The 13586-nt window shown below is 37.6% G+C and overlaps 1 protein-coding gene across 11 annotated transcripts in view; it reads left to right on the top strand.

Annotated features, from left to right (window-relative positions):
• Terb1 (telomere repeat binding bouquet formation protein 1) overlaps nucleotides 1-13586 on the top strand; it is a 63170-nt gene that overhangs the window by 12149 nt on the left and 37435 nt on the right. For 7 of the 11 annotated variants that reach the window (XR_003947307.1, XM_011248404.2, XM_006531094.3 and 4 more), the window contains 7 exons: nucleotides 836-967; nucleotides 2377-2437; nucleotides 2537-2652; nucleotides 2747-2869; nucleotides 9100-9252; nucleotides 12248-12382; nucleotides 13337-13462. Coding sequence is in view for 10 of the 11 variants with exons in the window: in XM_011248404.2 (XP_011246706.1) it covers nucleotides 836-967; nucleotides 2377-2437; nucleotides 2537-2652; nucleotides 2747-2869; nucleotides 9100-9252; nucleotides 12248-12382; nucleotides 13337-13462 (846 nt within the window). In the remaining variant the exon portion in view is untranslated. Of the gene's footprint in view, nucleotides 1-835; nucleotides 968-2376; nucleotides 2438-2536; nucleotides 2653-2746; nucleotides 2870-9099; nucleotides 9253-12247; nucleotides 12383-13336; nucleotides 13463-13586 lie in introns of those variants that run through there. The other 4 variants (XM_011248403.2, XM_011248405.2, XM_030243609.1 and 1 more) reach the window with 4 other exon arrangements.

The raw sequence follows: 13586 nt of genomic DNA, 5'->3' as shown, positions 1-13586 counted from the left end.
TGCTTCCTAAATATTGCTATTGCCTCATCCCTCAGGTTATTTTTGACCTTTGAAAAGACTTTTGCATCTCCAAACGTTTTTTTTAAATATCATAAATATTCTTTGTCTCTCTGTTTTCGAAGCAGATGTCTGAATTTTCTTAAGTTTTTTTTTTTTTTCCTTGCTCTGTCTTTTCTATTAGTCTTCTCACTTGGCCTCTCTTTTCACTTGAGATGATTTTCATTTGTTATTCGGTTAGGATTTTATTGGCAATTCCAGAGTATTTTAAATGTTTGGAGCTGGTTTGGGACTGGCTAGCTGGCTCCTTCGGTAAAGGTACTTGCCAACAAGCCTGATGACCTGAGCCTGTTGCCTGGAGCTCACACGATGGGAGGAGAGGACCAACTCCTGTAAATTCCTCTCCCATCCGCGAGAGTGCTATGGCATGTCTGCACATAGTGGGTGCACACATTTGTGTGTTTGCACATACAAATAAGTAAATAAATAAATGTCATTTTAAAATATTTTTTAAATCTGCTACTTAAGTAAGCATGCATCAAGTCTTCATAGATTTGACCGTTTCTAGTACATGCCAGTTAAGTGGCTGTTTCTAGTACATGCCAGTTAAGTGGCTGTTTCTAGTACATGCCAGTTAAGTGGCTGTTTCTAGTACATGCCAGTTAAGTGGCTGTTTCTAGCACATGCCAGTTTAAGTGGCTGTTTCTAGCACATGCCAGTTTAAGTGGCATCTACTTCAGAAGCATCTTCGGTCTGACAACTTTTATGTTTTGTTCAATATATTTTTGAAATGGTTTGTGCTATTATATTAAAATGAAAATTGTATTTTATGTTTCAGTTTACTGTCAGCAATCTTTGTGTACTTCAGAATTATTTCAAGATTTAACCGGGCTCTTAACTAATGATGATTCAAACACAAATTTGAAAAGAATGTCTGTCTATGTTCTTTTGGTTCTGGTTTCAAATAATAGTAAGTACATTCTCATGAATGCTTATGCAAATTTTAATATATTTTTGGAATAGTCATTAATACTTTTAATCTAGTCGTTTTTATATTAGTGCCTTTATTTTTTAAAGATTTATCGGTTTATGTGTTCTATGTATATAAGTACTTTGTCTGCATGTATATCTACACATCAGAAGACAGTATCAGACAGTTGTGAGCTGCCATGGGGGTGCTGGGAATTGAACTCAGGACCTTCAGAAAAGCGGTGACTACCCTTAACCACTGAGTCCTCTCGCTCTAGCCCTGCCTGTGTTTGTTTGTTTGTTTGTTTATTTGTTTGTTTGTTTTTTGAGACAGGGTTTCACTATGTAGATGACACTTGATCTGGACTCTGCTTCCCAAATGTATTAGTAACTTTTTATTTCATCAACATGTGAGAGATACTAGTTCTAAGGAAGGAAGTAATAGTATATGCGTTTTATCACAAAATTCATTAATTTTAACAGTGAAGTGATGCGTACATATATTTTATATATGTGTATAAAGTGTTTATGTAGTTAAAACTTTGCTTGTGTATGTATACACATGCACATGTGTTTGTGCTTGATGTAGAAGCTGGTTGTTGGATACCCTTCCTCAATCAATTTCCACTTTATTTATTTTGAGACAGAGTCATTTACTGACTCTGAAGCTTTCTAATCTCATTTGACTGACTGCCCAGTGAGCCCCCAGGTCAGACATAAGCTCCCGGGCCTAGGCTCTTGTTTATTCTCACAGAGTGCTGGGGGTCAAACTTAAGCTCTTATGCTGCCGCTTTACTGACTAAGCCATCTCCCCAGTCCTCCATGTTTTAAAAACTTGTTTCATTTAACTCTTGAAATTGTTAGCTACTTGAATTGCTTCTAGATTTTGTTTCTTTGTAACTGTGGAAAATCTGAAAAAGATTTGTAGTCTTTCTAGTTTGGAGATTATTTTCATATTGTAACAAGTATAATTTAAAGTAAGCAGTTTGTAATTTTTAGAGGAAAACTGAATGCTGTAAATTGCTAAGCACAGTATTTTAAAGGAAATTAAAAACTTATGTATGGATGTTTTGCCTACATGTATGTCTATGCACCATGTGCATGCCTAGTATCCACAGAGCCATAAGAGGGCATCAGGTCCCCCTGAACTAGTTATAGATGGTTGTAAGCGACCATGTGGGGGCTGGGAGTTGATCCCAGGTCCTCTAGAAGAACAGAAAATGCTCTTAACTGCTGACTCATCTCTCCAGCCCCTTGATCATAGGTTTTTTTCCTACTGTAATTCTGTATATTTCATAATACTTTAAAGTAGCTTAAAAGCTAATTATAATATCACTTAAGTATCTTAAGTTTTATAAAATTATTTTTAAATAAAAGTCATATTCATGTAATATCTGGCTCTTTTTTAAGGAAATGGACAAACTCTTGTGAGAGAAGTGGGTTGTATTGAAGTTCTGTCACAGATGTTCAGGTAAGTAAATAAAATGTCTTACTGTTATTGCTTAGGACATTTATAAAATGCTTTAGAACACTTAAAAAAATTCATTACCTTTTCTTTTTAACCCAATAGGACAGTTCTTTCCAATTATGAGTTGAATTTGTCAGATAATAGTGTTTTCCAGAGCTATCTGCTATGGTCGTCTGTGTGCAGTACTCTGTGTGTATGTGTCAACAATCCTCAAAATGGTAATTATTTCAACAATTGAAATCCAAATATAAAAACAAATGGTGACTGATATTTTGCAAAAATCAGATTAAAACATGGTGTTCTTCCTTTCAGATGAGAATCAAATGCTTTGTTGTTCACTTTTTCCATGTGTTAATGAATGGCTAATGAACTGCATGAGACCTGAGGTAATTCGACCTATATGCTCATTTATTGGACTTACTCTTGCAAATAATAGTAAGTATTCATTATTTTTTAGGTTGTATATTAAGAGATGCATTTAAAAGTGTAACAAAAAACTACAAAATTCAATTAATGAGTTTAATACTTCTAATTTGGAACATTTTAAATATATTTAGATTGTTTTGTTTGTGATAGGATCTCACTATATAGCCCTAGCTGACCTGGAACTCACTATGTAGACCAGGCTGGCCTCAAACAGATACTGACCTGCCTCTGCCTTAAGTTCTTGGCTAGTCTCTTGAATATAAGAGAATCTTGGAAGTCGATATTATTGGGAAGATATTGGAAAGATGTTGGCAACAGTATAGTTGTTTCTTAGGAGGTGGGGTCTGAGAACAATCTCCTGTGGCCCAAACTGGCTTCTATAGGTATATATGTCTATACAGCTAGAGATGACCTTAAACGTAGGATCCTCCTTTCCCCACCTCCTGAGTTCTGGAAATGTAAGTATGTACCACTATACCCATCTTGCAATGTAGGTTTTTCCCCCTTCCTAAATACCCTCACAAAATAAAGCAATGAAATCAACCCCTCCCAATGCGATGGCTCAGTCTGTAAAGGCACTTGCCATTCAAAAAGATGCAAGTCTGATGGAGCCATGTTTGATCCTCAGAACCTACATCAAAGTGCCAGGAGAGAACTGGCTCCACAGAGTTGTTCTCTGACCTCCAAAGTGCATGTGCATGCATGTGTTTCCACATACAACATGCACATGCATATATGACTCCTCAATAATACATACAAATTTTATATTTAAGTAATATTTAATCTTTGAAAAAAATTAAAATATAACAAAATAAAATACATAAGAGAAAACAAAAGCTATCATATCAGAGTTGGGCAAAACAAACAGAAGGAAGCAAGCCCAAGAGAAGGCACACGAATCAGAGACTCATTTGTTTGTATACTCAGGAATTCCATAAATATGCTAATCTGTAAGCCATAATGTACATGCAGAGGACCTGGTGCAGACCTGTGCAGGTCCTGTGCATGCCGCCGCAGTTTCTGTGAGTTCAAAGAAGCTTTGCTTCCTTGATGTCCTCTGACCCTTCTGGCTCTTATCCTGAGCTCTGAGGAGGGAGGGATTGGTAATGGCATCCCATTTAGAGATGAGTGTTCCAAGGTCTTTCACTTTGTGCATAACATCTGGCTGCAGGTCTCTGTATTTGTTGTCTGCCACAGGAGGAAGCTGTCCTACTGATGGCTGAGCAAGGCACTATTTCCCTGGTCAGAGCATAGATGCAGTTTTTAAAAATAAATGTACAAAAAATCTCATGTTATTAAAAACTTAGATTTCTGGAGGTTGTGGAAACTGAAGAGATAAGGATGTTGAAAGTTCAAGGCTAACCTGGGTTATATGTATAGTGAGTTATACTGGGCTGTGATGCTCTTATCTTCCTCTTCCCCAACACATCCCCCTTCAAAGATTTAAATTACCAACCTGAATTACCATAAGAAGGGACATCACTCTAGATTTTGTTTCCTAGTTTTTATTTGCTGTATATGAGTGTTTGTCTACATGTGTGCCAGTGGAGTCAAAAGAGGCATGGATTCCATGGGATTGGAGTTTGAGTTATGAGCTGCCTTTTGAGTGCTGGGAATCAAACTCAGGTCTGCAGGGCAACCAGTTCTCTTAACTGCTAAGCCATCTTTCCATTCCTCACTCATGATCTTATCAGAGCTGTTTGTTTGTATAATGTGTATGCATGCTCTGCTGCGTGTACATCTGCATGCCAGAAGAGGGCATCAGTTGCCTTTATGGATGGGTGGTCATGGCCACCAGGTGGGTGCTGGAAAGTGAACTGAGGAGCTCTAGAAGAGCAGCTAGTGCCCTTATCTGCTGAGCCATCTCTCCAGCCTCCTTACCATAGCTTAAAGTAAAGTAATAGTAGAAACAGTTTTATATCATACAATTAGAAAATTCTAATAACTTGGACAAATTCTTTAAAATATAGAAATGACTAGAACTTACTCAAAAAAGATAGATAATTTGAATATTCCTCTATCTGGAATGTCTATTTATTTGTTCTTTTTTAAATTTATTTTTGAAGGATTTTTAAAATATGAGTATTTGCCTGTATGTTTATGTGTGCAGTGCCTTTGGAGACCAGAGCATATAAATGCCTTTGGAATTAGAGTTACAGGTGGTTGTGACCCACCGTGTGGGTTTTGAAACTTAACCAAGGTCCCCTTCCTCCAAGAAGAGACAGTGGTCTTAACCAAAGAGCCATCTCTCCAGTCCCAAGTTAATTTCTTCAAGACAGGGTATTGTGTAGTTCAGTCTGGCCTTGAACTTGTTGGGTAGCTGAAGCTGGCTTTGAGCTGGTTCTTTCCCCTCCACCTCCAAAGTGCTGAGATTACAGGTGTATTCCATTACATCTGATTCCACAGTTCTGAATCAAGCAGAATTCACAAACTAAAGCTTTAATAAACACAGGGGAATATGAGAACCTGATAATTTTACTGGTGAACTCCACCAAGCAGGTCAGGAAAAAAGGCCCCAGAATTCTATATAAATTATTCCTAAAAATAAACTTAGAAGAAACACTTCTGAATACATCCTGTAGTGTTATACCCAAGTCAAAAGAAGGCATTTCAATAAAATTATACGTCAAATCTATTATGAACATAGATATAAAAATACTATTCATTTATATGAGACAGAGCCTCATATAATTTAAGTTGGCTTCAAATTCTCTATGTAGTTGAGCATAACCTCAAACTTCTGAACTTGCTGCCTCTTCCCCCAAATGCTAGAATTACAAATGTGTACCATCATCATGCTTGATTTATATGGTGCTAGGAGTTAAACCCACTGCTTTGTATATGTTAGGCAAGTATTCTAACCAACTCTGAGTTACATTCCCAGCCCTAGATGTAAAAATATATAGCAATATTTAAAAATCAAGTTAGGATGATGCCATCTGTGTGAGTTTGCCCTGCTCTACATAGTGAACTCTTTTTGAAAATTATTTTTCATCTTTTTTAAAGATTTATTTATTTATTTATTTATTTTATGTATACGAATACACTATCTGTGTACACCTGCATTCTAGAAGAGGGCATCATATTTCTACATAGATGGTTGTGAGCCACCATGTGGTTGCTGGGAATTAAACTCTGGACCTTTAGAAGAGCAGACAGTGCTCTTAACCACTGAGCCATCTCCCTAGCCCCAAAATAAGAACAGCTATTGGCTGTTGGCATCTTTATTTTGATCACAATTAATTGGGGGCAGGATCACTCAGTGTCTTAAATGTGGACTCTCTCATCTCTGGGGCACCCGTCTTGGGGGCCCAAATTAGTACTAGAATACAAGCAGCATTCTGCCAACTGTAAGCAGTATTACTACAAGGACATACAAAATAAATAGTATTTCTTTGTGCCCCAACAAATTATTAGAAACGTAAAACTATCATTTGTGTCTGTTTATGTATGTTGTGGGCATGTACTCATATGCACATGTGGTGGCAGATACACTTCCCTGTGCATTCCAATGTGGAGGTCAAGGAATCTTCTATCACTCTCTACCATACTTTCTGAGGCAAGGTCTCTCACTGAAACTGAAGCTTGCTGTTTCAGCTAGACTTGCTGGTCAGCAAAGCCCTGAAATCTGCCTGTTTCCCCAGCACCAGAGCTATAGGCAACACATCTTAAGTGTTGTCACTGTGGTCCAGGGGACTAACAGAGCAAAACATTGCAACGTTGCAGAAATAATATGTAAATCGTGAGATGTATAATGTTTGTGGGTGGGTTTTAACATTTACTTTATGTATGTGTATGCTTGCTTGTCTGTATATATGCACTATGTCCATGCAGGCACCCACAGAGACCAGAAGGGGTTAGACTACATGAGACCTCGTCTCAAAAAAATAACTAAACTTTGAAAACCACAAACAGGAACAAAACCATCCTTTTAAAAAAAAATTAAAATACTGTGTGGTCACCGTAATGTTGAAAATGTTTGCTTGTTCTTAAAAAAAACTAAGATGGCGAGATGGCTCAGCAGGTAAAAGTTCATAACATCAAGCCTGACTGTCTGGGTTTGATTGCCCAGAATTTATATCATGCAAGTTGAAAACTATGTTCCAAAAGTCATCCAATGACCTCCACATATGTGTTGTAGTATATGTGTGCACATGCATATGAATAAGTAAATGTAAAGATAAATTTAAATTTTTTGAGTGAAGGTTTTAAGGGCCATGAAATCAGTGGGTAAAGGTGCTTGCTGAGAACTGACTCCACAAGGGGTTCTCTGACTTGTATATGCATGCCATAGCATGCAGTTTCTATCTTTCCACAAGAATAAATACAAATATTCCCAAATAAATAAAACTATTATTTTTATTACATTGTATAATTTTTAGTTCCTTTCTCAGATAGTGGCACAAACCTGTAATGCCAGCACTGGTAGAAGCAGGGAAACCAGGAGTCAAAGGTCAGTCATAGCAACATAAGGAGCTCAGTGCGCCCTGGGCTGCATGAGACTGTCTCCTAAAACAGAGATAATTAAATCATTAATATAAACCCAAAATGTGTTTTTGGAAAGGGGTAGTGGCTAGAGATGTAGCTTAGTGGAGAAATGCTGATGTTGTGTGAATACGTTTCTGATTTCAGTCCCTAGCACCAAATAAATGAGCTGTGTAAATTCTGGATGTGATATTATTTTAGGCAAATATCTCTTTTATTTACTGTATAAAAATTAAAATTTGCTTTTAATTGTCCTGGCATTTAAATCATTATCCTCGGAACTAGACGAACCTAGGAAAAAGTTTTGTGGCAGGATTTTAACTACTGGCCTCATATCCCTTGGTCACAAGCCTGTTTCTAGGTTAGAAGCTTTAGAGACACTGACTTCAGAGCTTCAGGGGATCCTTTCTAATCAACGTGATTTTCAAGCTGGGGCATGGTGACAGGTGCCTGTAACATCACTTGGCAAAAAACAGCAAGAGAATCTTGACTGTGAAGCCAGCTGGGGTAAATAGTGAGACTTTGTCTCAAAATAAACTTAAAGGGCTGGCAAGATGGCTCAGTGGGTAAGAGCACTGACTGCTCTTCTGAAGGTCCTGAGTTCAAATCCCAGCAACCACATGGCGTCTCACAACCACCCGTAATGAGATCTGACACCCTCTTCTGTGCGTCTGAAGACAGCTACAGTGTACTTATGTATAATAATAAATAAATCTTTGGGCCTGAGTGAGCGGAGTTGACCGGAGCGAGCAGAGGTCCTAAAAATTCAATTTCCAACAACCACATGAAGGTTCACCACCATCTGTTCAGCTACAGTGTACCCATATATATAAAATAAATAAGTAAATCTTTTTAAAATTAAAAATAAATAAACTTATACATATATAATATATAAACATAATTTTGTATATATCAGTTATTGAGTCTTTTCTCAATGATATGTTAGAATTTTGTGCTCTAAGAAGCAAAATACTTAGGGTAAATAAAAGTCATATGTGGCAGGGTGTGATGGCACACTCCTCCAATATCAGCAGTTGGGAGGCAGAGGTAGGAGGATGTCTATGAGTTCAAGACCAGCCCTCAGGACAGCAAGCCAGGAATACATAGAAGAAACCCTGCTTCTCAAAAAACAAACAAACAAAACTATATGTGGTTTTGAAACAGTGAGACTCATTGTTATTTGTAGAGCAAAACAGTCTGAGATATGAGTTATGCTGGAATTTAGAAAACAGGCAGCTTACTGGTCATAATACCAAGATAAATGAATGAATCTGTTCTTTTATTGTTATTAGGTTGAGTTAGGGTCCTGCTGTAAGCCCAGGCTGACTCTCACTATCTTTTGCCCCGACCTCATAGTCCTAAGATGATAGGGCTATACTTTTCCATTCTCCACCCATACTGAATTTGTTCTTTATAGCTCTACTGAAATACTTGTTTAATAGTTATGAAGGGCACTTTATTCATATTACAGAACAGACCAGCTCTCAGAAATGAAATGAAAGATTTCCTATACAAAGCAAAGGGCTGTCTCACTCTACATTATCATTGTACTGTGTCAGGGGGAATGTTACTATGTTACTATGTGTGTGTATGTGCACATAAATAGACAAAAGTTGAACTTTTAATCCCTTAATTTCAGAGAGTTTCAGTATTTAAAAAGTCAAATAAAAATATATTTAATGTAAAATGAGTGAATAAAACAATACAACTGTCAGTTTTGAAATATTAATGGTTTTGTTGCTTTATTTCTTAAGCACACGCTCAGAACTGCTTTGTCTCTTCGGGTGGACTGGATGTTTTGTGTCAAGTTCTTGTGCAGCTGGAGTCTGATTCACACAATACTCTTTCCAGTGCTAAGCTTGCAGTCATAGTGACAAAGACCATGGATGCATGTATTACTGATAACTGTGAGTCAGAAAGCTTAATCTTCTGTAATTGGACTTTGTTTGAACTGAACACAGTGAATGCTGAAATGCTACATTATGTACTATTGTGGGCAAAATTTCTAGCTTCTTACAAGTGGAAAGGAATCAATTCCTAGTTTAAGGATTCATATCTAAGTCTGACTTTAGGTCTAATGAGAGAATCAAAAAAAGACCGTCTTATTCTTAAATCGTTATCACTTAAAAAGTTGTGTTATCCAACAATATGAACTAACCAACACCCAGAGCTCGTGTCTCTAGCTGCATATGTAGCAGAAGATGGCCTAGTTGGCCATCATTGGGAAGAGAGGCCCCTTGGTATTGCAAACTTTATATGCCCCAGTACAGGGGAACACCAGGGCCAAGAAGTGGGAGTGGGTGGGTAGGGGAGCAGGATGGGGGGAGGGTATAGGGGACTTTAGGGATAGCATTTGAAATGTAAATAAAGAAAATATCTAATTAAAAATAAATACATAAAAAAAAAGTTATCTAGATGTGGTGGTGCCTGCTATGGACCCTCTGCATCCCAGCCAGGATCACACAGTGAGACTTTGTCTTTAAAAAGAAAAAGCAACCTTAATAAAAAAAATTTTAGATGACAAATCAAAAGACATTGAGATATCAGAAATGGAAACTCAATTTATAAAATTTTGGGAATTGTGTAAATAATTGGATTTGAGCTATGGAGGTGGTTCAGCAGTTAAGAGCTCTGGCTACTTTCCCAGAGGACCTAAATTTTGTTCCCAGCACCCAAGTTGGATGGCTCACAACCACCTATAACTCCAGCTCCAGGGATCCGACATCTTCTCCTGCACACTCATTGCATCTTCTTATATAGAGATGCATACCTATACATAAAGCTTAAAGAACGAGATCATGCCTTTATGTGACCAGGGTGATGGCTGACATACCAGGTGTACACATGAGCCACAGACACATCTGCTTCTCATTTGTGCGATCATTTAGAATGGTAGTCTGTAAATTCTTGTAATAGGAAGTCTTCACATTCACCATCAGGCCAAAAAGTAGATGGCTGAGCTTTTAGAGATGTGTTTTATGTATATGAGTGTTTTACCTTAATGTTTTTATGTATACCATGTGTGTGCCTAGTAGCCATAGAAACCACAAGAAGATGTTGGATATCCTGGAACTTGACATACAGGTGACTGTGAGCTATGATGTTAGTGGTAGGAAGTGTACCTGAGTCACCTATAAGACCAGCAAGTTCTCTTAACTACTAAGCCATCTCTTCAGCCCCTAGCTGCCTACTTAATAAGCAGTAACTGAATACCTCCTGTGTGCTGAGTCCTGAAGACCTAAAAATTGTTGAGATGTAGTCCCTTGAACCATGAGATGTATCAGCAGGGAGAGGTGCCCGCAGCCACGCCTGACAACCTGTGTTCAATCCTGGAACCCATGTGGTGAAATGAGAAATAAAGTGGTCCTTTGACCTGTATGTGTGCACCATGACACATGTGTAAGTGCACACACAAACACATTAAGTAAATATAAAAAGTGTAAATGGCCGGGCGGTGGTGGCACACACCTTTAATCCCAGCACTTGGGAGGCAGAGGCAGGCGGATTTCTGAGTTTGAAGCCAGCCTGATCTACAAAGTGAATTCCAGGACAGCCAGGGCTATACAGAGAAACCCTGTCTCGAAAAAAAAAAAGTGTAAATGATATATAGTTCCTTGAGTAATTCATAACCTTGAGCATTGTTCGTACCAGTATTATTAGACTCTGGGTGAACTCTATTGAAAGCCCTATAAAGTCCATGCAGGATAGTGCATACCTATGAAACCAGAATTTAGGAGGTAGAGGTAGAAGAATTAGTGTTCAGGGTTAGCCTCAGCTTAATAGTAAGTTTTAAAGCCAACCTAAGCAGTTTAAGACCCTGTCTCAAGCAATCAAAAGTAAAGTAAATATATACCTTATGAGGAGAAGTATAGCTTAACATAGTATACTTCTTGAATCTTACCACAGTTAAGCATAGGCTTATATATCCTTCATTGCAGCATCAGATAAGAGAATATTTCAATCACAAGCAGGGTTTGATTATCTAGTAATGCCCTTACTGTCCAGTGTAGATACCAGTAGATATATAAGGTAAGAGTACATATATTCAGCTTTTAGGACTATAGTATTAGTTCATATTTACAGCATCATGCAAAGCAACTAAAAAAAAAACATTCTTTTTAAAATCACATAAAGAGAAAATACACAGAGAGACTCATGGCTCTAGCTGCATATGTAGCTGAGGATGGCCAAGTCGGTCATCAATGGGAGGAGAAGCCCTTGGTCCTGTGAAGGTTCTATGCCCCAGTATAGGGGAATGCCTGGGCCAGAAAGCAGGAGTGGGTGGGTTGGGGAGCAGGGGGAGTGGAGAGAGAGAGGATAGGGGATTTTTGGAGGGGAAACTAGGAAAGGGGATAACATTTGAAATGTAAATAAAGAAAATATCTAATAAAAAAGAAAGAAATGCTGATAATTCTTACAATTTATTTAATGATAGTTCTTATTGTAACAAAATGGTTATCTTGTAACTGAGACAAATATACTGTAATGTTCTATAAATCTAAAAAACAAATTCATATATTTTTAACAGTAGTTGAAAAAAAAATCACATTAAGGGCTGGTCATGATGGCACACCTTTAGTCTCAGCACAGGGGATGCAGAGGTAGATGGCTTTCTGTGAGTTTAAGGCCACTCTAATTACACAGAGAATTCTAGGTCAGCCAGAACTACATGGAGAAAACTTGTCCCAAAATAACAACTAAAAGAATATATAAGAGGACTATAGTAAGTCATCATTATCTTACAATATATTTATCTAAATTAATATATTAGATATTATGTGACATGTATATATTAGATATTATATAGGCCTATCATATCCTTCCTGAATAAACTCTGCAAACATATTGTACATTTGTACTTAGAAAATTTAAATTTGTACTTATTTTTTTATATTAAACTAGCAGCTGCTTTTACAGTGGTATTATCCAAGTACCACATTGTTTCTACACTTCTGGCATTACTGCTTCATGAAAGTCTTGATTCAAGAGAAAAATTTAGCATCATACTTGCCATTGGTCACTGCACAGAGGATTGTGGTAAGTTCTCAATTAATTCAGTGTGTGTATTAGCACAGAGGGGTGGAAACATGGTTTTGCTTCTTTCCCCTCTTAAAATCCAGCTTTCCCTCCAGTCATTTAAGCTTCTTATTTTCTTTCTCATATTCTATTTGGCTAGTCACTGAAGCTCCTGTCTGTCTTCATTTTTCAGTCTTCTCACCATGTCAGTATACAATTCTAATCCTGTTCTCTCTCACCAAAAGCCTTGAAAGGTCAGCTCTTCTAACCTTCAGTGAAAACTTGAAAGGTTTGCTTTCCTCTTCCTGTGTCCACCCCAGCCTCCTGTAGTTCATTCCTTCCAACAGCCTCCACTCTAATGGTCTCCCTCCTCATCTCACTTTCCCACTTCTCGTCTTCTCCCTTCTCTCTCGTTTCTTCTGCTCTCTTCCCTCAGCTTTTGCTTCCTTTATCAGTTTCTCTATTCTTTCTCTTAACCTTTATGAATATTATTGTTTCTGTGTATATATAAGTGTCTCTCTGGAGATGCACAGAAGCCAAAAGAGGAGGGTATCAGATCCCCTGGAGCCAGAGTTACAGGTGGTTGGGAACCATTTGATGTAGGTGTTGGAAACCAAACTTGGGTCCTCTGCAAGAGCAGCAAGTGCTCTTAATTACTGAGTCATCTCTCCAGCCCCAGTCTTGATCTTTAAAAAAACCAAATGAGAGCTATTTGTTTACTGGTATGAGGTATGGCCTGTTGTGGCTAAATTTTAGAAAACATTTTATTTTAGAATGTGGCTACATGTTAGAAATCATTTATGAAACTTAATGTAGTTTATGTAAGCAGATTATCACCTAAATTAAAAATACTTTAAAAAGTCTTTATTTTAAAGTTTTAATCATGTTCATAATTACCATAGCGATGAATCATGATCTCATACTTAAATGCTTCATGAAAAAAAATCACCATTTTAATTTTTGATATTTTTACAGAGAAAAATCAGTATGAACTTTTAAAAAACAATGGGCTTCCATTGATGATACAAGCCTTAACTGAGTTTAAGAATGAAGACCTAAGCAAAGCTGCCACTTACGTGCTTCACAACTGCAAAAAAATTAGTAAGTTTACCATTACCTTAGGAAAAGATCAACTGGCTGGGTGTGGTGGTGCACACCTCTATCCCAGCCCTGGGACGCAGAGGCAGGCAGATCCCTGTGAGGTTTAGGCCAGTGACATCTACAG

Source organism: Mus musculus, chromosome 8 (assembly GCF_000001635.26).
Source record: "Mus musculus strain C57BL/6J chromosome 8, GRCm38.p6 C57BL/6J".
NCBI lineage: Eukaryota > Metazoa > Chordata > Mammalia > Rodentia > Muridae > Mus > Mus musculus.
The sequence above is the reverse complement of the archived record's forward strand: the minus strand, read 5'-3'. Positions and strand labels throughout refer to the sequence as shown.